The 25071-nt window shown below is 44.4% G+C and overlaps 1 protein-coding gene across 1 annotated transcript in view; it reads right to left on the minus strand.

The window, feature by feature from the left end:
* Nucleotides 1-25071, minus strand: part of LOC146788619 (uncharacterized) — a 1185638-nt gene that overhangs the window by 1042291 nt on the left and 118276 nt on the right. The window contains exons 12-14 of the mRNA XM_085635786.1: nt 21662-21775; nt 14784-14897; nt 10186-10308 (exon numbers count right to left, since the gene is read on the minus strand). Of these exons, the coding sequence (XP_085491912.1) occupies nt 10186-10308; nt 14784-14897; nt 21662-21775 (351 nt within the window). The remainder of the gene's footprint in view (nt 1-10185; nt 10309-14783; nt 14898-21661; nt 21776-25071) is intronic.

The raw sequence follows: 25071 nt of genomic DNA on the forward strand, positions 1-25071 counted from the left end.
CCGGGGACCCACGGGGACTGTATGCAGTGTGTAAACACAACCGCGGGTTCTCGTTATCCTCTATGGGCAATGAAGCGGTTGGAAATTTAAAGATATGGGACACTTCTAATCGAGTAAGGACCAAACCCTTTTGGACTTAAGAAGTTCTACGGTTAGCACCCACATGAGCACTGGAGTACTCGAGTTACCTCACCCAGGGAAGCCGGGTGCATAGGTGTCTTTTGGTATCGGGTCGCGTCGTCGATGGCAATGGAAGCCTGCAAACAACTGCTGCTGCCGTGAAGAGGAGAAGTGTCCGAAGAGATCCAAGCCTGGATCTAGGATGTAAGGAACCTGAAAGCAGAGGGGACAGAGTCTGGGTAACTAATCAGTGACCGAGGGTAGGATGGACCAATGCACACAGATGTCAGGTGCTTCAGCTGAGTTGATGAGTGCCTTGACTCTTTAGCCACGAGGTCTAGGAGGCGTCGACGAAGTCCACAAGCCGGATTCGAGCTGTACCACGAAGTCTGTCGAGTGCTGCGGTGTCGGTGACCAGATTGGACCCAACAAGCCTTGGCAACGGCAAGTCACAGGAATTCAGAGAAAGGAATGCGGTGCAGACCAGCAAGGTCTGGAGGACTTACCCAGCAAGGGTAAGTAAGGGCACGTCTGGAGCAACCAGGAAATCCCAAGCAGAAGAGGAGTTGCCTTTGTGGGGACCTGCTAGCCAATGGGCTAGTGATCGCGAAGGAGCCTCTAACGGTCGCACTTGAAACTGGCCCACGGGTCACTCGTGGAGTGCAGGCCAGCAATCTTCGGTGCAGGAGGTGCTGAAGGCTGGGGCTACTCGGAGCCCAAAGCACAGCTTCGGTCAGTTGCTTCTTTGGTGCCTGCCAAGCAGGGGAGTTACTCCTTGACCCCAAGGGAGATTTCTTCCATCTTCTAGTCATGATAGAAAGTCGAAGGTCCAGGATATATGTTGCAGAGTTTAGTCCAGGCTAATCTAAAGTCCTAGGGACTAGATTCCTATACTTATAGTAAGATTAGGGGATGGACTAACTCTAAGGCCCCACCTATGGGTGGGCTTGGAAAGAGGGGTGGTTACACCCATTTCCTTTGTCCAGTTTCGCGCCAGAGCAGGGGCAGGTAACCGGTTTGAACTGGACTATGCACAGGGACACCAAGTGTGCCCCCAGTGCAGGACTTCAAAGCACCAGAGAGTGCTCTAGCCCAGCCCCAATACACATCTGCCTGTCTGGGGAGGTGGTTACACCTCCCTGCGATAAGAAACCTATTGTCCAGGCCTCCCCTGCCGGAGTTTCGGTCAGCAGCAGGAGGCCAGACCCGTGTCTGTGGCAGAGGCATCCATTTTGTGATGCCAGGGCTCAGGAAAGTCCTACCGGGTTTAGCCAGTGTGAACATGTCTCTCCCTCTAGAAGGGTGGAATGCTACCCCCGCCGGCAGAATTGGTGGGGGGTTGTATTTCAAAGCATTTGACACCAAACACAACATGTTTTGATGCAGCCATTCCAAAGTTAGCATTTACCGCGAGGTTATAATGCACTTAAGAGAATATGGTATGGCTGTATCACACAACAGCCATAAGGAAGTATTTCCGAAGGCTGCTGAGGGGCTCAGCTCATGCTTGGGCACCCTCTCACACAAAACCAAGCACTCTGCATTCAGGATTGTCAAGGCCTGCCATAGGAGTGGCTTATAGGTTTATATGTGTCTGTATATATATGTGGATATAGGTAGCCTATACCACTGTAAGGGGTGCAAGCACACACTTACCCAGGCTGCAGTAGCAGACCTTTGGTGCCATTTTGGAGTGCTTTCCGGGGGTGGCATAATACATGCTTCAGCCCCTGGTAGGCCTCTGGGGTACCTATGCCCTAGGTACATGGTATACCATAAACTAGGGGCAAATAAGCACTCCAGAATCCAATTAGAGATGTACCTAATGTACATGCAAACCATTTTAGAGAGGAAGGAGAAAGGCTGTGGTCCTGCTTGGCAGGGCCACAGCCAGACTAAGGTCGAAAAACAGTGAAACACCAGCAAAAAGTGGGGGTACCTATGTGAAGCAGATCCTACTCTCCTACAGACGAGAGTCGAAATGCATCATGCTTTTGCTGGTAATCTGTGAATAAAGGCTTCCATGGAATCCCCGCTGTGTCCCTGGACTTCTTTTCAGGAAATAGGGTCGTTTTTGTGATATATATATATATTTATATATATATATATATATATATATATATATATATATATATATATATATATATAGCTCTATATATATACATATATGTATATATTTTCCACAAAAACAAATGTAGCCTTTCCGAAGAAGCAAAGCCAATCAATGCATCAGAAAATTGCTTCTGTAACAACTGCCACGTACTCAGTTTTTTCTTGTTTAACAAGAAGAACATACTCATTGTAAGAATAAACATAGACGTAAAAGAGACACCTGAATTCTCTTTAATGAAAATTGCAGAAGCTGAAATGTAATATGGAAAGCATTGCTAGCCCAAAGGCTGCATTGGAATTATAAAAGTACAGAAACTGAAAGAAAATAAACCAAAACTGGCACTGTCCCTTTAAGGCAGCCATGACGCATAGCTTCCCATCATGCCTCAGGGGTGACAGTTATGCCAGTTGTTCTTTGCGGAGACCGCAAGATCAGGGCACAAAGAAATAACCTAATCAATGCTCATTTGTCCGGGGAGGCGGGGGGTGGTTGCATATGACTTTAATGAGGATACCCCTGGAAGAGAGCTAGGGTTACAGGAAAGTAACTTATTCGTCTCTTCCAGGGAATCCTCATTAATTGTCATAAGCAGTTTTTTTTTTTTTTAACATTTATAGAGCGCGGCTGTCACCTGGCAGGTATCCTGGCGCTGGTAGCTTACTCCTGGGTTAGAAGCGATGGGAATTGATTAAGGGGGGGCGGGGGTGGAAGGCTGGGGGGCAGTGAATCGAATAGCAAGCCCATCCTCTACCTCTGCGGACAAATGAACAGAAATCTAGAGCTTCAGGCTCAGCTTTGGAATATATTCCTCACAGAGGCCTGGCCCACTTGGATGTCTGCTCTTGTGTCTGAATACAAACAGTAGTGTCTTGTGAATGTATGAACCGACCTCCAAGTGGCTTCTAGCAGATCTCAGAGATGGGTACATTGTGCAACAAAGCCACAGTAGCTGCCGTTCCCCTTGTGGAATAAGCCTTGGGGTTGACCTCAAGGAGCTTATTAGACATCTGGTTTGCCAGCTTGATACATGACACTATACATCTGGAGATGGAGCATTTAGAAGCTGGGAAACCTGTTCTGATGGAACCCTATTTTACAAACAAGTGATCAGAATTCCTGGCACCCCACATACCTACCTGCTTCCTGCTGACGAGAGGCAATTACCTCGAAACACGTGTCCAGGGATGGCATTATAGTGACATACTCATGGCATAGGCGTACTCACCGTTGCTACTACATTATCCAGAGTTCTATGGGGCTATTTGCGGGTATGACGAGCAGTGTGCGACCTACTTTGTTTATGGATCAGACTTCCTGATCGCCTTAGACTTGTCTATGTAAAACTTTGGGACTCTCTTAAGGTCTAAAGAGTGAAGAGACCTTTCAGCCGGTGTGGTGGGATTAGGAAAAAAGTAGGCCTGGGCGGCAAATTCCGTTCCGCTCGCGGAATTTGCGGAATTTCGGTAATTTTGCGTTCCGCGGAGAACGCGAAATTGCCCAAAATTCTGCTTTCCGCGACTTCGCGAAATTTTTTCTTGTTCGCGTTCTCACAATGCGTGTTCGCGAGATATTTCTCCCCGAGCACGCAAACAGCAACTGTGAACAGGTAAAAAGCATCGCGAACATGCAATTACGCATGTTCGCGGAATTTCTGCATGTTCGCGGAGATTTTTTTACCGTTTCGCGGAGATTTGCGTAACGCGATTACGCAAATTCCGCCCACCCCTAGAAAAAAGGTGCGAAGTGAAATGGACTGATTAATGTGAAAGTCAGATACCACTTTAGGAAGGAACGAAGGGTGGGTTCTCATTACTACCCTTGGATCTCGCTTACCCTACAAGCAGAAGTGATCGCCAGCAAGAAGGCAGCCTTCGATGTGACATGTTGAAGAGTCACTTTGTGAATCAGCTCCAAAGGAGGACCCATGAGCTTGGAAAGAACTAAATTGAGCTCCCTGGGGGGAGAAGGAGAGCGGATTGGGGGAATGACTTTTAACACTTGTACAAAATCCTTAACCACCTGAAGCTGGAAGAAGGATGGCTGGGAGGGTGATTTTCAATAAGCCGTAATTGCTGCAAGGTGCAATTTTATGGAGGCAAATTGCAAACCTGAATCGGCCAAGTGCAGGAGATATGGTAAAATTACCTCCTCCAGCCCTTGGGTCGGCTGGAACCACTTTTGCAATAAATCAATCAATCAATCAATCAATAAGAGCATTTATAAAGTGCACTACTCACCCGTGAGGGTCTCAAGGTGCTGGGGGGGGGGGGGGGGGGTAGGGTGCTGCTACTGCTCGAACAGCCAGGTCTTGAGTAGCCTTCTGAAGGTAAGTAGGCCCTGGGTCTGCTGCAGGTGGATGGGGAGGGTGTTCCAGGTCTTTTCACACACTACATATAGAATCTCTTCCATTTAAATGCATAAGATTATCTCGGGGAGGGTCTCCTTGATTCCTTTAAAATGTTCATGCACTCCTGAGGAAGCCCTAGATGGCAGTATTGAAGGACCTTAGGAGCCATGCAGCCAAGTTCACTGAGGGAAGGTTGGGATGATGGATTCTCCCATTCATTTTGGATAGGGGATCCAGTCAGCACAGCAGTCTCCTGTGTGGACGCTTTAAGAAATGTAAAAGGTCCGGGTGCCACCATTGCCATTGTAAGTCCAGTGTGATTAAAATCATCCTCGCTCTGGAGTGGTGAAGTTTGGTTACGACCCTAGGAATGAGAGGAAGTGGCGGAAAAGTGTACAAAAAGTCCCCTGACCAATCGATCAAAAGAGCATTCCCTTTTGTCCCTGGTTGGTAGTATCTTGATGCAAAGTATTGGCATTTTGTGTTGGCGTCGTCCGCGAAGAGATTGATTGTTGGATTACACCATTCCCGGAAGATGTTTGCCATCACCTTGTTGTGTCAAAACCAGTCTTGCTGATCTTCGAAGTGACGACTTAGGGAATCTGCTGGAACGTTTTGATCTCCTGGTAGGTGGACTGGTGTGAATGACAGTTGTCTGGCCAGAAGCTAGTGCCAGATTGCTAGAGCCTCCAAGGATAGGTGGCGAGACCGAGTCCCTCTCTCCTTCTCTAGATAGAACATCGTGGTCGTGTAGTCCATCTGGATTAAAAAGGAGCTGGCCAGGATGGAGGGATAGAAAGCCTTGAGGGCTAGATTCATGGCCCGTAGCTCCAGCATATTGATGTGATATGCCTGCTCTTTGGTCGACCACAGACCAAATGTGGGCTCCCCAACCCTGGAGGGACCCAGATAGTGCATTCTTTGAGTAGGTTGCTGAACTGACTTCGCCGAGTTGACGTGCAGGCCCAGCTGTTGAAGGAAAGTCAGACAGATCTGGTAATGAGCCTTTACGTCCTGAGGAGATGAACTCTTCAGGAGCCAGTCGTTTAGGTAAGGATGAATGAACAGCCCTTGTGGCATAAAGCAGCTGCTATTACTGCCATGCATTTGGTAAACACTCAAAGGGCTGAATGCAATCCGAAAGTGAGGACTTTGTACTGGTAGTGTTTGGTCCCCACCATGAAGCGTAGGAATTTCCGGTGGCGTAAGGTGACTGGTACATGGAAATACGCATCCTGAAGATCTATCGAGCACATCCAGTCTCCTTGCTGGAGGTGAGGATATGTATGATAGAGAGCCAGCATGCAAATTTTCTCTTTTAGAATGGACTTGTTCAGAGTGCGAAAGTAGTTCTAGTATAGGTCTGTACGCTGCTTTGTGACCTTTTTTACGTACCAGAAACTCCTTTCCCTCATTGAGAGGGAGGAATTTCTTCTATGACAGATTTTTGTACAGAGTGGCTACCTCTTGCTGCAGAAGTTGCAGCTGATGGGACGTGTTTTTTACTGGAGAAATTGCCGAAGGTGGATAGCGAACCCATAGAGAGTATCCATTCTGTAACGTGCCTTGTACCTACTGATCTCTTGTGATGTTGTTCCATTCTTGCATGTGATAGGCGATACTTTCCCCCACTGGAGTGGGTAACGGGGGAAGCAGTGGCTCATTGTTTAGTTGGAGTCTTCGTGAAGGCAGAGGACTGGCATGGAGCGCCTCTACCACGGGAGGGACGACGCCCATGGGAGTGTGATTTGGTCTGATGTTGTTGCCTCTGAGACCATTGAGGGGTTTGAACCCTCTGATGAAAGGCCAAGTACTTTATCTATTGTTGTACAGACTAGAGCAGGAACAGTAAATCTTACCCCTCCGAAGGCCAATGATTTTCCTGCTGTCACATAGACTGGGGTGGGAATAGTAAATGTTACCCCTCCCAGGTCCAAGGCTTTTCCTACTGTTGCACAGAGTGCAGTGGGGATAGTAAATGTTACCCCGCCCACGACCAATGCTTTCACTAATGTTGCACATACTGGAGTGGGGATGGTAAATCTTACCCCTTCAAAGTCCAGCACTTTCCCTACAGTTGCACAGACTGGAGTGGGAATAGTAAATAGAGCCCCGCTGAGGTCCAACACTTTCACTACTGTTGCACAGACTGGCATGGGAATAGAAATTCTTACTCCTCTGAAGTCCAACGCTTTACCTACTGTTGCATAGACTGGAGTGGGAATAGTAAATTATACCCCTCTGAAGTCCAGTGCTTTTTCTAATGTTGCACACACTGGAATGAGAATAGTAAATTTTAACACTCCAAAGTCCAATGCTTTCTCTACCATTGCACAGACTGGAGTGGGAACAGTAAATCTTACCCCTCCGAAGTACATCATTTTCCCTACTGTTTCACAGACTGGATTGAGAATAGTAAATGTTAACTATTCGAGGTCCAACATTTTCTCTACTGTTGCACAGACTGGAGTGAGAACTGGAAATCTTACCCCTTTGAAGTCCAGCGTTTTCCCCACTGTTGCACTGAGTGTAGTGGGAATAGTAAATGTTACCCCTCCAAGGTCCAGCGCTTTCCTACTTTTGCACAGACTGGAGCAGGAATAGTAAATTTAAACCTCCAAAGTCCAACACTTTCCCAACTGTTGCACACACTGTGGTGGGAATAGTAAATATTACCCCTCAGAGGTTCAGCACTACCCCTACTGTTTCAGATACTGGAGTGGGAATAGTAAATTTAACCCCTCTAAAGTCCAACGCTTTCCCTACAGTTTCACAGACTGGCCTTGGGTGCCAACATTTGGCGAGCTTTGTGGAACAGACACAGATAAAGTTAAACAAGACTTTGCCAACACTGGAATCAAGCTATCCTGGCTGATGAGGGCTGATAGCCCGAAACCGGTCCTAGGATGCTTGTGTCCGGTCCAGGGAGGACCTGGTTTGGCAGTTCGGGCTGGACTCTTCCCATGAGGGAGAGGGTAAAGGCTGATTTGCATATGGCCAGGTCTAAACTGGGGTGGCATGGTGAGCAAAAGAATGATGGATTTAACCCAGATCTCTTGACTGGGGATGAATGTTTTCATTTGTTCAGCATTCCGTCCATCAATTGTTTGTCTTTTGCTTTCTCGCCCTAAGTGCGCCAGGTATGCCCAGACGTGGGTCCCGGTCTCACTGTGCCACTGGAATCAAGCTATCCTGGCCGATGGAGGCTGAAAGCCCGAAACCGGTCCTAGGATGCTTGTTTCCGGTCCAGGGAGCACCTGGCTTGGCAGTTCGGGCTGGACTGTTCCCATGAGGCACAGGGTCAAGGCTGATTTGCATATGGCCAGTTCTAAACTGGGGTGGCATGGTGAGCATAAGAATGATGGATTTAACCCAGATCTCTTGACTGGGGGTGAATGTTTTGATTTGTTCAGCATTCCGTCCATCAATTGTGTGTCTTTTGCTTTTGCCAACAAGGGCCAGTGTAGATGGTTCCATAAGAGTTTGGGACCCGTGAGGCTGAAACATGTTTTCGCGAGTAGGCTTGCAAATTGCAGTTTACATGTATCTTGGAAACATCTGCCTCCAATAAAAGCACAGTAATGAGGACGATGTTTCAGGGGCATTACTGTCTGCGAGATATTTGGGGTGTGTTTAGAGTTTCAAAGTACTTAGTGTACGTCGTTTATGGACCGAGACTAAATGAGTCCAATTTAAGGACAGTGGAAATGGGGGCACATGCCAATAATGTATTTATGCCCTACTATACAACTCTTGGTGCCCCTGCCTCATAGAGGAAGGTTGACACATTTTCAAACCTAAGACTAAACTCCCTATTTGGGACCAGAGTTTCAGGTTCACACATATTTATGCAAAACCAGTATGCTGTTCTATCATCTGGGTCAAAGACCTTGAAAAGTCATTAAGTGTTAAATCAATGAATCAAAAAACACATGATGTCACTTATGCTAGTCTACAGTGTCCGTTAATATTTTCCTTCTGAAATTTTGCAAAACCTGAATGGCAGGGACTTTCATACCTACTCCACGAGTCCTCAATTATACAACGTTGAAAGGACGTCTGTACTTTTTCTTTAAGTATATTTTGTGTTATCTAAGGTTACAACACATTTCCTGACATGTGCAGCATAAAGCCTTATCTACAATGCCCTCAACATAGTGGGCCCTATTTAAAAAGGTACATTTACATGTCTAAATGTACTCATATGTACATCTCTTTCTGCTCACAAGTGTAAATCTACACTTTTGAGCCCTTCACGATTTCCAAAAGTTGATTTCACCAAAGTGTTGATTTACATGAGTTTACCACCTCAGCTCAGGGGTTTGAGTCATATACTACAGAAAGTGTGAAGTTACTACTAGTAACTTTTAATATGCATTTGGAGATCTCCTCCACCATGTAGAGATCTCTATTTGAGAAAGTATAGGGAAAATTATTAATTTTTATTATACTTTAAAGTACATATTATAAATAATTTAGAATAAAAAATAAAAGTAAAGCAATTTAAATTATTATAAACATTAATGAAAACAGTTAAAGCACATTAACTCACAAAGTTAAATGTGTATTAACTAATTACTTATTTGACAGTCACTTATGTTATTTTTAAATAATATTTCCTTAAGGAATAATTTGAGAAATTTGTGTTTCTTTTTAATATGTATTAAAGTTTATTACAAATGACTGTTTATAGCAAAAATGCTTAAAAGCTTAGTTTTATTACATTTTTAAATTTAGTTTAGTATTACATTCTATAATATTGAAATAATTGTCTGATAATTACAGATACATTTTTATCTTTAAGCAAATATGCACATTTTTGAAAAGGTGAAATAATTGTATTCATTTAACATTATTTCTGATTGATTTTAAGTCCCTGCCTCCATTATTTTCTGTATGTGTTGCGGTACCTGTGAATGGCCATGTGTGGTCCTTGACTTACTCCAAGGCTGGGCTGGAGCACATTTAATACAGTTTTGTCACCTTTAGGACTGCAGTAACTTTAGAAGTGTAGTTTGTGAAAGTAATGTGCTTACTTGTTTGTGGGGGAATAATTTACTTTTCCCTAAACTCCTCTCGTTTTGCAATTGGTTATCCCCACTTCCCGCGTACCCTCTAGTCCCTCCCACATTTACTGCTAAGTAGTACACTTTGATTCGTGGACATTTCCTCATAGAAATGATAGGAGAGGCGTAGGTAGAGGTAGAGATTTTTACTCATAAGTTTTTGAACTGCATTTTGTACCAAGTAGTACCACAGAAGTACTACTTTACGTTGCGCAAAATGCAGTGTGAGAATCAGGCTCTGTGTATATAGTTAATAGTGCAACATTACATTTCTCAAAATAGTTGTTGTCACATTTGTAGCACTAGTCATGTATTTAGCAGCTGCATAGAAAAAAGCCTGAACACCACCACAGTGATAGAATCAATGTTTTTCCCCTGTTAATTATGCAGGCAGAGGTCAACCCTACATGTCATCTGCATGGGGTATCTTCACCTCTCAACCCTGAAGGAATTTGTGGCTCCTCTGAGTGAAGACCAAAGGGCGATATGCTTGTGTAAAGATGGGTGAAGTAGTAGTGGTGGAGAGCTGCATACAGTACCTCTACATGAAAATCCGTCGCCCTTGTAGCCAGCATTGCAGGAGCAGGTGTAAGAACCCACGATATTGGTGCAGAATGCATTGAAATCACACCTGCTTAGACCAATGGTGCATTCATTCACATCTGAGGACAAAAAGCACAGTGGTAATTAATATGCTTCAAGCTTCCAATTTTAATCTGGATTCAGTAGACCTCGTACTTTAGTTCATTATTTATAAAGTACAAGCAGTGCAAATCAAATGGAGAGGAACTTAAAGGTGGATATACTACTAATCATACAAAATGCACCCCATAATAAAACTTACAGCAATATCTTAAAATATTCAATCCCCCAAACCCATAATTCATAACAAGACTATCAATTGCTCTCAGTGTATTCAATAAATAATAAAATAGATAGTCCAGATGAAGATTTTGTGGGAATTCAGTGCATGGATACTGCAGCCATAACCTCTGATTCCAGTCAGTATTCTCAAACCAAATTAGTGCAGTTATAAGTTTTGTCCCAGAAATGGGGAATAACTACCTTGACCTGAGAATACTAGGTCTTCTAGTGTGTGTTTTTCCTAATTTCAGGAACAAATCTGCTGACATTTGCCGCTTGTTCAGAGCAGGTCAAAAATGTCAGTGGGAGGGGCCAGTTTGAGTTGGGTGAGGGTTGTGGGGTCAGGGTTGGGAAGAAGTAGTCCGAGAGAGTGTTGTCTGCTTCCCCATGTTGTGCTATGGGTGGAGGAAGGGGATTGGGGGTGGCACACATCCTCTGGCTTTGCTATTTTGCTATCCTTGTTCAAGAAGGGAAGGGGGTTCTATTCTGATCCAGTCCATGCATGTGCCCAGGACTATCTTTTTTGGGGGGATGGTGGACGTTGGTGAGAAAAGATCGGGGAAGGTCTGTGCTTGCATGGAGGTGTGCTGTCTGCACTCCCATACAGGATTTTAGTAGGGTGCGGGACCTCGCTGCCACAGGCTACAACCTCTGGCCTAGGATTCTGTATGGGGCTGGGTCAGCACTTGCTGTGGGATTTACAGCTGGGCATTGGGCGGGGCAAGGGAGGGATTAGAGCCCGACTGGGGGGCAGTGTATTCAAATCCCTTGGTGCTACAGCAGTGTGAGATCCTGCCCTAAGTCCTTGTTTCACTGGTTACTTAGCAGTGGATAACACTATTTAATGTTCCACATCAAGTAGCTGGGCTACATTTTGGGAGAGTTAGGATCAAAACTGTGGGTTTCTTTATTCGTTTATCAGGGTGTCTCTAGGAACAAATATAGGTTGGTGTACTAACTCCAATATGATAATGTTACATTTCTCCACTTGATTCCATCCTGAGAAATATAGATATGGTGAAAGGGTCTATAAAACGGCCAAACCTATGATGAGAGCTTTGGTACTACCCTTGAGGAGGATGTGTGACATGATCCTGTTATGTCTGCTGTGTAGCTATTGCCATGTGTGATAAAGGACATGTATTGTAGCCCTTCTGAAACTTTCTAGACAACCCACTGGAGGAGAAAGGCTTATAAGTCAATCCCAGGTCTGGCTCCCATGCTGAGGTGGACTGTGAGCTTGGGTCCGAGGAGAAAATGTCTCAGCTCTTGCACATGACTGAAGGTAATATTGGACTGAGTTAAGGGCTAGGTTAAGCCTTACAGGTTACCACAAGGAGAGGAAGTCTGTTAATGAAGCACGTTTTTAAACTCTGCAGGACAAATACTACAGCCCTTTCACCATTATAAGGAAGACAGCAATGACAGGTGAGCTTGCAGAAAAGAATGCAGAGGACAGTGAGTGACACCCGCCTGCTACATTGAGATCAAAAGGAAGGCTTGGTAGGGGAGTGCAACTTGTCCAGTACCAGACACTGCCTAGTGTTATGAATGTAAAGCAGTGCTGAGGCAGTTGTCAAGATGTTTACCACTGACCCCATGACTGATAATGTTTAGAAGACATGGACAATGGGGACACTCATCTTGTATAGAGAATCAATTACAGTTTGTCAGATACAGTGCAGAATCACGTCCAAGCAAACATGGACAAGATGATAGACTCTAACATGATTAAAAGTTTGCAGAGTCTAGTGCTTCCATTATTGAGCTTGGTTGTGTTGATCCTAAGCAAGGGACAACAGATGTTAGATATATGTGCAGTATTGTGCTTTGAAGTCGCAAAACCTGAGGGCCACCATATTTATAGTGTGGTCCAACTAGTGGGCAGAATAGGAGCTGAAAAGGGCCTAAGGACATTTTATTGAGCTGGTGGATTCTACAGATTTCACCTTGTTTTAAAGAAAAAGGAATATTCTGACCCTTCTTATCCCCAAGCACCTGTATTAGTTCAGGGGCATACAGTTTGGGTTGAATAATACACCCACCAATTTAATATGGCGACATATTCAAGTTTTGACTCAAAAGAGACCTTCTGTGATGCCCGCTTAGAAAACAAAGCTGCCCTTAATTCCATTAAGTAGGACTATCAGTTCCACCTAAAGAGTGAACTCCAACATCAACAATGTGCTAGGATTACATTTAGTGCAAGCACTTGCTAAATTGAGTAAGTCAACTAGGTGTATCTTGGGGACAAGGTGAGAAGTTGAAAACTCCAGCCTTGAGGCACAGATTCAGATTGAGCTGGACTGGGAGCTCCCCCAGTAAATTCAATTAGGAGGCTTAATGGGTGCCGCACTCATAGCTAGTCATGATGGCTCCCAGGCTCACAACAGGATTGGGACTGTCCTTGATTGTCCCACAGAAACCGTGACAGCTCCAGATGGTGCACCAGAAGGCATAAACAGTCTCAAATTTTAGCATATCAAAAAAGGTAACATCGTCCAATAGAAGACCCCCTATGGCTCTGTTGACTTTTATGCTGATGGCGGAAGAAGAGGAAGTTTTTATGTGCTTCCCATCTGTTTCACTGTGCTGCCATTACTGGCTCAAAGGGCACTTTATACTAAACCTTTATACTTAACCAACTGAGTCACTTTCTGTGGAGTTGTTCAGAGCTGTGGTTGACATTTGCACTGCCCTCTGTGACCTGCTTTTGGCAGGAAAGAATTCTGGGTCAAGCCCGGATCCTATCTGATCCTAGGAAGAGATCACATATGTAGTCTATGGGAAAGTATAGCAATTAGAAAGGCAGCTTTGTGTCCTTCCGAAATGATCTAACATGCAGTCTCTAACAATTACTGGCCAATCCAGGCCTGATCATATCCAAAAAGTCTTTTAAGCCTGGAAATTGAATGATAATGATGTGGCCATGTCTCACAATTCGGGCTCCTTTGGAGTTTTGTGGGGGTGGAAGCACTAGAGGTAGGCCCTATGTAAACAGTCATGAGTACAAAACCACAGCAAAAGCCTTGCTACCACAAAGGATGCAGCCACAGGGACTTAAAATAGGACAGCATCTCCTTCTAAAAATTGGTGATCTATCTGTTAATGAGAAAACACAAATGCAGCACTCAGCTAAAAGGTAGCAATGTTGTTTTTAAAAGCACTATATAAATGAAAAATTATTATATAAAAAACACAACATGGAATAAAATAAACGAAGAAAAAAATATTTAGCACCCTGGATGGAATACTGACATTGGCCTAGAATACTTAGAATGCTGCCAGTATAGAAGTCTGTGTGCCTGCATGCTAAATTCAATCACGGTCTGAACAAGCAAAATGAAACAGAGAGGTGTGGGGGGGATGAGTTGTGCTAATAGCCTCATTGTCTGTATGTGAGTTATTAAAAGCTGTTCCTTGCCTTTTTCTCCCACCTGACAATTGAAAGGTGGGTAATAGTCGTGATTTTTTTTTAAAGAATCTTTATTGTTTTACATAACAAGGTCAGCATTACAGATATCATGAGTCAACAAGTTTTTCAATCCATTTATGCAATAGGAAATCATTATTGCAAAACAAAATACAGTGGGCTATAATGCTATAATATTGACCAGAAAGTCACTCACGGCAGTCCCTGCCTTGCTCTCTGTTCCACAGACACCAAAGAGTAAGCTGCAGCAGGGAAGTAAGGCATAGATGCTGGCTGAGGTAGCCAGCAGGTAGCCGGGTATTATATCATTTATATTTGGCTGGGGGGAAGGGGTAGAGGGATTGAGAGGAATTGGAGAGAGGGTCTAGTAGCCTGATGACAGGACAGCAGTTTTTTTTCAATTTCAATCAAAGAGTAAATGCAGAGTGTAGTAGAAATTTAGAGACAGGTGACCAGGTATTTTCAAAATATTTGGTAGAGAAGAATAATTGTAAGCCATGTGTAACCTGACTGACTCATTATCTCTAAAGAGGAATAGTTAGCACCAACAATATAACCTCAAACGTTAAGCGATCCTTCATTTGAGAAGCCTAGTAACAATTATTGGTAGTGCTATTAGTCTGTGCATCCCTCACCTCACTGTGTGACTGTGCTGTCCCTGCCTGCTGACCACACTCACTATCACATCTGGTAGGGAGATTTGGTGGTGAAGTTGATGTCCCTGAAGGAAGTGTGAAAGCATACTTCCAAAGTAAGATTACACAAAGTGTTTTTAGAACATATCTCATTTCTTCATTTGAAAATTGAAGGTGTCAAACCAGTGAAATCAGAAGATCTTACCTATGTCACATAAAAGACCCTGCCAGTTTGGGGTACATCGGCAAGTGTAGTTGTTGATTCCATCTATGCAAATTCCACTGTTTGCACAAAGTACACCTTTACAATCGTCAATGTCTACAAAAGAAGTATGGAAACAGAGAATAATATAAATGGTTGCTACAAATATGCATTACCCTTGATTCCAAGATAAGCTGTCCCATACTATGGAAAGTTGTAACAGAATGCCCTTCATAGCAGTGAGCAGGGTTGTCAAACCCAGCTAATGACTTGACAACTGGCTTTCATTTCCTGCACACTAGTTGTACTTTGCTCAGCACCTTCCTCCTACCAACCATGACAGGTCTGAAAGGTGACAGGGACATTAACCATTATCTGACTGGACATACATATCTCATTAGTATCACCAGAGTGAAGCAGTAATTCTCATACATGGAGTGCCTGCTCTTTATTTTGACTGTGACCCCACAGGTAAGACCTCTACTATGCTGCATGATAAACCATGACAACATGTGGTATTATGTTCTGAATACAGTAGAAAAACGTGTTCAATAATCAGACACTGTTTCATGACAAATAGCACATTCAAATTCCCTTTTATAAATTGTGTCAGTAAAAGGCAGGATAGAACCTAGGAAAATGTTAGAATCAATTGAAAGATGCTGGCAATTTGGTCCAGAAACCAGCCAGCAAAATCAAGTCACTTAGGCTTTTTTGTGCCAATATAAACACTAATATCGAATGACTATCTTTGCTCCCTGTAGCACCTCAGCAGTACCACTTCCATGTTTAATGTAGTGTAGGTGTTGGACATGCCACCATTGTCTCTACCAAGGTCTGGAGGTGACTGCCATGCATTTAATCTATTATGAGCAGTCCACCATTACATCTGGAGGAGTTAGCTTAAGGAAAGACCTCCATGGAAAGGGTGACAGACTTCCAGCAGAAGAACGGCAAAGCATGTTTGACATGCTGAAAGTCACCAAGGGTATGTTATTGAGAGTATCATGTGGGCAATGACACTGTACCTCACTTAAGACACACGTCATCTCCTCAGCCATAAAGGTTGATGGAATCGGACTCTGAGTCAAGGATATAATTGCATTGTGTACAAAATAGAACCACATAGGAAATATGGGAAATTGTAACTTTTTATGGACATCTGAACAACACCCCAATTGTGGTTTCATGAAATACTCATTCATATATAGCTGGTCAGTTCCCACCTATAACATTTTTTTTGTTTGTGCTGAGTGAGAACTGTCATGTCACTTCCCTCTATGCCTTTGTTTGTGCACACTTAGGGCCTGATTCATGAAGCTTCGCATGCAACAAAATTGAAACATACATCTAAGAACACTTATGACAGCAGACCGATCCTATGTGTTTGGGGAAATCAAAGGTATGGCAGACTTTCTACACTTGTGGGCTTTAGGTTAGGGATGGAAATATCAAGACATGGATTTTCTTAGATCAGGCAAGGTGCAGCAGAGTGGTAAATAGTGAAACAGTAGCGAAAACTTACAAAATGATTACTTTACAGGTACCCACAAATATTGATAAATACAAAATGGGGATAAATACATACACACAGGCTCCACAGTTTTTTGGGAGTATAGATGGAGGGCGCTCTCCAACAGCAAAATAGAACTGGGAAGAAATGTGAACTTACCTCTGGCAATGATCTTTCTGGTGGATACTCTATCTACCTGCAGATAGCTCTTCTGTAGACTAACTCTTGTTGTCAGACAGGATTCAGAAACTTCAAAGATCTACATGTCGTAATTTGTAAGCACTGGCTTCGTATTGATGGTGGAAGTGTTGTTAAATGACATCATCAAAGTTATATTGCAGCAACCCAAGCACAACATCAGTTTCCATCCATTTTTTCCAAAACCTCAAAATAAACAGACTGACTGGCATTGATAGAGTATTGCAGTGTCAAAATACAGATTGGGATCTTATTAACATTCTCTATAATACATTCATCAAACGTGAAGAGAGCGGTCGTTGAGGAATCTGCAGGTAGAAAGAGTATTCACACAATGCAAGGAAACTGCTCCATATTCTAGAGTAAGTGGATTTTGTAGAGGGGTGAAACACTGACAAAATGACCTTCACCAACTTCGGTGGCAGCTGAAAGGAACTCAGATGCCCCACTCAATCTCCAAGCATGTAGGTGGAAGTCTCGGAGATTGGGGTCGAGAACTGACTGGGAGAGAAGGTCCGGCCTGCATGAAAGTCACAAAAGGGTACATGTGGAGAAGAGCATAAGGACCGCATGCCACACTTTCCATGGCCAATTCGGGGCAATGAGAATGACTTGGGCCCAGTCTTGGTGAATCTTCCTCAGAATTCAAGGAATCAAGAGTATGTGGGGAAATGCATAATGCCATTGAAAGCTCTGCCACAATAGAAATGCAGCCCCAAAGCTCCCCTTATCAGATATTGGAGGATGCAGAACTATTGGCAATGAGCATTTTCTGAGAAGTTCCCCACTGGGTGACGATATCCTGGACTACATCTGGAAGACGCCATTCGTGGTTGGCACAATAACGCCGTTGGCTCTGACATGCAGAGACTGCATTAAGTGATTGGCAGTGAGCCAGATCCCTTGGTGGTGCGCCCAAGACCACAGTCTCAATGGTTCCAGGCAAAGAGGGTAAGAGGGTAAGACCTACTCTCCCTTGCTAGTTGTCATACCACATTGCTGTTGTGTTGTTTGGCAAGATATGGGCAGACTGATCTTGGAAGGCGGGGAGGAAACCCTTGAGCACCAGCCAAATTGCCCACATTTCAAATAGGTTAGTATGAAGAGCCTGTTCTTCTGGAGACCAGGCTCCTCTGATCTCCAGAACCTCCAGGAAGGTTCCCTACCCTAAGGTGGAGGCATAAGGAACTACCGGAGTGACCATTGATGGGGGTAAAGGCCATCGCGCAGCTCAGGTTTTCCTCTTTCCCCCACCAAACCACTTCTGGAGCAGCGCTGGGGAAGATTAGAATGGAGTCCTTCATGGCTTCCATGCACTGAAGCCACTGCCTATGGATACACCACTGTAGGGCCTTAATGTTGGACATGTGCATTAGAATGCATGAAGCCCGCAAACCGATGAATCTGAGAACTCTTAGATATGAATGTCTAGCACCTCGTTGAAAGGACAGAACTATCTCTTGCATGCCTGTATTCCTCTGAGATGGAAGGAAGGAGCGGATAGAGAAGGGTAGTGTTAAAAAATGACTCTATGAACTGTCGCTGGGATGGCTTCAGGTGAGATTTGAGCTTGTTGATGGAAAAGCACAGTTCAAACAGCAGGGACTGTGTCAACTTCAAATGGGGTGACACCATATGTGGTGACCCTGCTTTGATGAGGAAGTCATCCAGGTAGCGGAATGATTGAGATGCCCGACCGTCTGAGATGGGACACAACCACTGACTTCCTCTTGGTGAAGGCTCAAGTTGCCAATGTTAATCCAAAGGGGAGAGATGCACAATGGTAATGCGTAGACCCCCCAACAAATCTCAAGTACGTGTGGTGGGACCGCAGGATAGGAATGTGGAACTACGTATCCTGCTGGTCCAGTGACATAGTCTAATCTCCAGTGCCAGTAACACTGGAGGGAGGGTCAGCATTTGTAACTTTTTTGTCCCAAGGAAGTAGTTCAACTCCCTAGGGTCAAGAATCAGATGCAGATCACCATCCTACTTGAATACAAGAAAATAAAGTAAATAACATATTTGGCCCATTTCCTACAGTGGCACTAACTCCACTGCTCCTTTCTACAGGAGTGCTACCACCTCTTACTGTAAGATGGTGAAGTGCTCTGAGTAGGAGGAGACGACGGGGTGGCATGGAGAGTCAAACTTGAAGAAAGTGTAACATCTTCCACTATGTGAAGGAACCAACTGTCTGAAGTGATGGTTTGCCAGGCCGGCAGAACAGAATACCCTCACCCTTCTGAAGGCTCCAAATGTGTTTGGGGAAGAGAACAAATACTGTTTTCCTGAGTGGGCATGGGAAGAAGAGGAGAAGGGGGCTTGCTAAGGGATCCACAACCCCTAGCTATGCCCCTGCTCATGTACTGATAGGCCAGTGGGTTTTCATGAGCTGTGTATGTTGTTGGAAGAATTGTCTCTGGTGAAAGGAGAAACCACTAGTAAACATCTTGAAAGTGACAAAAACTGCTGAGGCTGAGCTTGCTGACGGCTATTGTAACGTATTGTTGCCTTAATGGCTAGAACAAAAGATTTTTTCAGTGCAGCAGTCACTTTAACCCAGAACTCATGAGCTTGCACATCAGTAGAGAAACCTGATGTTTCTGGCCAGGTATGATGACAGATGGATACTGAGGTACCAATTGCTATGGCAACGGAGTCGGCCCCCTATGCCTCCAAACATTTGAATTCCCTGTCGGATGGAACTGTAGAAAATGTTTCCTGTAGTTATCCAGAAGAACAAAATGCCTGTATCGCAGGACTCTCTGGAGATGGATAGGCAGCTAAGCAAGCTGAGTCACTTGGAGCAGGTCAATATCGCCTGGGTACCAGCCAATTGACAGCTAAGCTGAAGTTGGATTCTTCCAAGAAGCTAAGACTGACTCTATTAAGGTAGGGCAGAAAGAGTTCTGAAATGTATGTGGCAGGGAGAACCCCTCCATGAGAAAATTTGTCTTCACATCAATTGATGGTAGCTGCACCTCTAAACCTTCAGCTGCTTGCTTAATCACAGAATGTTGCAACATGACCTTCAGGGTTAAGGAGCCAGCAAGAAATTCCTTACCCATGTCGGGATAAGCATCCAGCCCGCTAGCCAAAGACAAGTTAGCGATGTTGTAAGAGTCCTCTACCAGTCATTTCCACATTCATAAAAAGTGAGCAAATCAGAATCTGATTCAAAGAGATCATGAATTAGTTGGCGATATTCTTCATCCTCAATGAGTCTTTGCGCCTCTCTTCTAGAACTTTTCTGGGGAGGAGTCCCCAAAGGCAGATAAGGTAGCACCAATGTCTCTGAGTATGGCTCTAGCAGGGGTGGAGGCGGTGGCATTGGTGGTTTGGCCTTCGGCATTGACAATGGTGCTGAAGGTGGTATTGCATAGTTGTGTGTCTGTGTGAAACCTGGGGCAGGCGCTGGTGCTGCAGGTAATGTGACATGCGGCATCATCAGCTTAACCATGGGGAGGCCAAATTACCCATTAGGTCCCACTGGTGCACCTGAGTGGTTTGAGGCTCTGGTAAATATCCCAAAGATGTCATTGAGGAATGCAAATGGGTCTGTAAACAGTGCTGGAAACTCCGGGAAGGATGCCATCTGGACATCCAGCAACTGTGGTGCCGACCGGCGTAGGGAGGGCATCGGCTTTTATGGCTATGGCAAGAAAGGTGTTAGCACCAGTGGGATTGCAGACACTGATGCAGATGGAGTCTTCTCCGAGGTTGGTCCAGCTGAATACCAAGTGCAGACCCATCGGAAGGCATGACAGTCGAAGCTATCTCTACCAACGGCGGCTCTGAAAATGATGAACCTGGAAGATCAGGGTCATCCAGAGGAATTACATGTTCTTTATCTCATCCTGTGTTTTCTGTGCTTTTTTAATTTCCCTCCTGAGGAATACAAGGAGAAAGACCTAGATCAAGGATTGTCAATGACTCTGTTTTTGTGCGTTCTAGCCATAAAGAGCTTGGCTTTCTGCTTCTGGACTGCTTTCTGGTGTATACTGAGGCAAGAGATACAACAGAGGGAATCATGATCAAACCCCAAGCAAATAAAACAAATGCAGTGTGGGTCTGTGATTGACATCTGTCCCTAACAGTCCCTACAAGGCTTAAAGCCGGAACACTTTGGAGATGATGTAGCATTGCACTTGTAACTTTTATGTGTGAGGAAAACTCAAGACTCTCAGGAGAGACCAAGCTCCGAATTAGTGTTGAAGGTGCAGAAAAAAGGGAACTGACATAGTTGAGCTGTGGTAGGTGTTATAGCTTTGATGACCTCCCCTGACACTACTTCCAGCGTCGCTATAAAGCCAACGTCCCCTACCAGCAAAATGACTGCTTTAAAGTTTCAGGATCCAGTCTGAAGCCTACCATTGTTCTACAGTTGAGCAATCTGCAGGTAGAAATATTCATCAGAAACAACTTTAAAAGGCATTTTTTGATTAGCCATTCTTTTACTGAAAAGAAGCCCAGAAGGCTGAAACACACTCCACTTTGTTATCAACTGAAATCACTTTCATAACAGAGCCTACTTTGTTATTTTTATCTGATGACATGAGTTATACTCACAGAAGCATTCAATTAGTTAAGTCCCTGTGACAGAAAATAACTCTCATCAGTATTGATACATACACAGCTCTCTGGCACAGAGCTGGCCCAAGTGGCCTTGTGCCCAACTATTCTACCAGTGGGTAACCCCTGGTGCACACAACATTTCGCTTAACCCAGAGTTGCTTGGCAAGAGGCTATGAATTTAAGGCAGAACCTGTATTGAAACATCTCTCAGTAACCAACACAATATGCACACAGCCTTTACCCTGAGGAGCGGAAATGTCTGTCTGAGCCCAAATCTTTTTGAGTAGCCAACCCCTGCAGCGTCTTCATCATGCACAAAAGGAGTTACCTCCAAGGACAAGCTTATATGCAACCCATAACCCCCTTATACCAACACTAATTCAGTGCTGAATATGACCATAGCTCCTTTTTCATATTTTCTTTTTCAAAACTTTGTTAGGGTTCATGGAGTAATGTGAACAGCACAATAGTCGATAATGTTATCAGCCACCTATTTTTTCCTATGCAAAATTATGTTATCACAGACATGGTCAGGCAGAGGTAATAAGTCTCAGCAAGATCAACATCTGCTCCACCCCCCCAAACACCTTACCTATTTCACAAAACCGGCCAGTGTATCCAGGCTTGCAGGAGCAACTGAAATCATTGATTAAGTCATTGCAGGTCCCATCATTTCGACATGGATGGCTCAAACACTCATTAATATCTGTGAACAGAGACAGAATACGTTCTAAGGCTTGCATTACAGAGTTGGGGATCTCCTTAAGTCATGGGTCAGCCAGTGGTTACTGCACAGATTTTGTGGTGGGTTTTGTCATTCATCACAAGTCTCACAGGGAGTTTAATGTTCCATTGCACTTCAATAATATAACCAAGTAGCTCCCTTTTGCAGGTAACTCCACAAGTGTAGCAAAGGCGAGCAGCCAGTGATTACTCCAGAAGGGGGCAGTACATTTGGAACTCAGAAACAGTAGGATACAGTATTCACAAGTAATAAATCTTGATGTCCTATCATGGTTGTATATTTGAAAAAAGATCTTTATTTACTCATGGAAAATGTAGCACAGTTAATGAGAATCAGTAATAGAAACCAAAAGCTGCTTTGAACTTCGAGCCACAGCAAACATATTTGTAACACTTGCATGTTAATGTGCTTCACTCAATGTGAATTTAAATATTTTGGCCTATCATTATTATACTTTGAGTAAAGGCTCAGGCACAGAGCAGACAGGATTAACGTAAGAAAATTTGTAAAGCATTTAGACATAACAGTTAAAACGCTGAAAATACAACAAAATAAAAACCCCACTCTAATTTATAAAAATAAAGAATACTTTAATGAACAAAATAACACAAAAACAACAAAACTCCAATAAGGGGAACCAGAGATATAAATGTTTAAGGTATTAATTGAGAATAGCACCAAAAAGAGTGCAATTTGCCGCCAACTGGTCCCACTAGACCGATGCAAAGTCAAAAGTTAAGGCCGACCTGGTCATATACAGGGAGTGGGTTTGTCCCTGTCAGAGAATTCTCTTTTTTACCTAAAAATAGTTCTGGACGTCGACAGGTCGTCAATGGATTTGTTAGCAGCATCAAAAGCAGGAGGCTGAAGCCGAAGCAGGGCTTGACGGCCAAGGGTTGCAGGAGGACAGGGTCCCAATGCTCTCTTCGATGAAGGTGGGAAGGCTCTGAGCAGCAGAAGTACACGATTCGTGGCCAGAATGGCCTTGACAACGATCGAGGGTCATTCACCATCGGTTCTGGTGAAGTCGCTGTGGTTGGGCTTTGAGGTTTCTCTGGAGTTTTGGATTCCCAGAGCAAGGCTGCAGGTTGAAGCCAGCTAAGGGTCAGCATTGTCAAATGCAGCTTCGATGTTGGCCCCAGTGAAGAAAATAGTTGGAGCAATAGAAAGACCATTCCCATCAGCAATGCACACTCAGAGGATCAGCTGGTGGGTACATGCCAGTCTTACGTTGGTTCTTTTGAAAAAAAGTTGCAGAGTTTCTAAGTACCCACTTTTAGGGTTGGGAAGGAGGAGTACACCCTGATACCAGTGAAGGGTTCCAGGACCTCATTAACAGAACTTGGGAGTCAGGACTCAATCCAGTGGATGCCACCAGCAAGGTCCAGCATAGGTCCTGGTAAAACTGGTCATTTAGCTTTGCAGAAAAGTGGGCTTCTTGCAACGTTTGCATCCCTGTAGCTTAACAAGAGGTCAGCCTTCTGACAGCTGGATTCAACTTCTGTGTCCCGGGTACAAATGGGACCATGTCCAGCCCTTAGGATTCTCCTCAAAATCTCAACAACAATTGCAGTCATTTGTCTGTCTTTCACATGTCCAGCCGTACTCTAAAGAAGTAACACATTGATGCCTGGCATTAGCCTGTAGGTGGGGGTGACTCATGACCCCACCTGGCTGTCCAATTAGGGAAAAGGTTCCTAGGGGTAACCCTACTGCTTTTTGCAGCATTTCCTGTGTACCGCACTGCAAATAATCCCAGAGTGCCCCTAAATCCAACATGGCAGAACATTTATTTTCCTGTGCAGAGCTCCTGTGTCCACCCTAGAGGTGTGGTCAGGGAAATGAACAACGCTCCTTTTTTATTTTTGTCTGTCATCCCCCATTCCCCCCAGCCTGCCTCTTTTCCATGGCACACGCCGCTCCTGCATTTATATGCTCTTCACCTAAATATAATGCACCCTGGCTTATGAGCTGTTAAGTATACTTAGTGGTGACTTATTAATATTTCAAAATAGGGTTTAGGCCTATAAAAAAGGGTATTTAATTTGCAGTTTATGCCTACATAGCCAGGGTACTGGTCGCAGGCCTGCAGTCATACTTTACATTGTCACTTTAGTGGTCGCACAATATCCACTGGAGTCTACAAGTGACAGTTAATATACAGGCCCTAGGTACACTTGGTAACGGGAAACATCGTTTACATCGCATTCAGTACAACGCGATGCTGTTACATTGCGGTCGTTACAACGAACGCGATGTAACCACGCGATGCCATTACAACGCAAGTCTTTACATCGACTTGTGCTAGATGGCGTGCTAACATTACAAATAGTGTAGTTTACTATCCCAACACCTTCCCTACTGTTAAGTGGACTGGAGTTGGAATAGTAAATTACGCTTTTCTAATGTTAGCACGCCATCTAGCGCAAGTCGATGTAAAGACTTGCGTTGTAATGGCATAGCGTAGTAACTTCGCTATGCAAATTAGATGCATAATCAATTTATCATGTTTTAGAGGTCAGAGCACATGCACTGGGGACTGTTTAGCAGAGTCCCAGTGCACAGAGTCACAACAACAGCAGCATCAGTCCAAAAAAGGGGAGTGATCATGAAAAATAGGTATTTCTATACATGGCCTCCTCCAGATGAAAGGTACGGAGTAACTCAGCTATTCCCTTGTCATTTCTCATAATCTAAGCAGAAGAACCTGGAAAAGCCACCTGCGTCAGCATGGACAGTCCCAGGTCTACACTCTACTGTGAAGTCCATAGACTGTAGGGAGATCTACCACCCTCACTAGGAAGAAGTCGACAACTGATAAAGACGACTGGTTGATCATTTAGCTGTGATAACCCTGCCCCAATCCCATGTTCTGAAGCATCTGTTTAGACCACAAACGTCTTGCTGAAATCAATGCCTGAGCACCGCTGCTGTACACAGCACCTCCCTCAGGGTATCAAATGCCTTCTGATACTCCTCAGTCCATTAGCCTTCTTTGGCTGCTACTTTCCAGTCAGCTCTGTAATGGAGGTAACAATGGTGCAATACACCTGACAAACCTTCTGTAGTAACCTGTCAGACCTAGGAACACTCTGATCTGTGTCTGGGCTTTGGGAAGTTCCCAAGCCATGATTGTATGAATCTTGGGCCGGAGAGGCTGCACTTGTCCCCTATCAACTTAGTGGCCCAGCAACACTACAGACCCCGCCCAATCTGGCACTTTCTGGCCGTGAAGCACTTCCTTACGTTGGGTCAGG

The sequence above is a fragment of the Triturus cristatus genome, chromosome 11, assembly GCF_964204655.1.
Source record: "Triturus cristatus chromosome 11, aTriCri1.1, whole genome shotgun sequence".
NCBI lineage: Eukaryota > Metazoa > Chordata > Amphibia > Caudata > Salamandridae > Triturus > Triturus cristatus.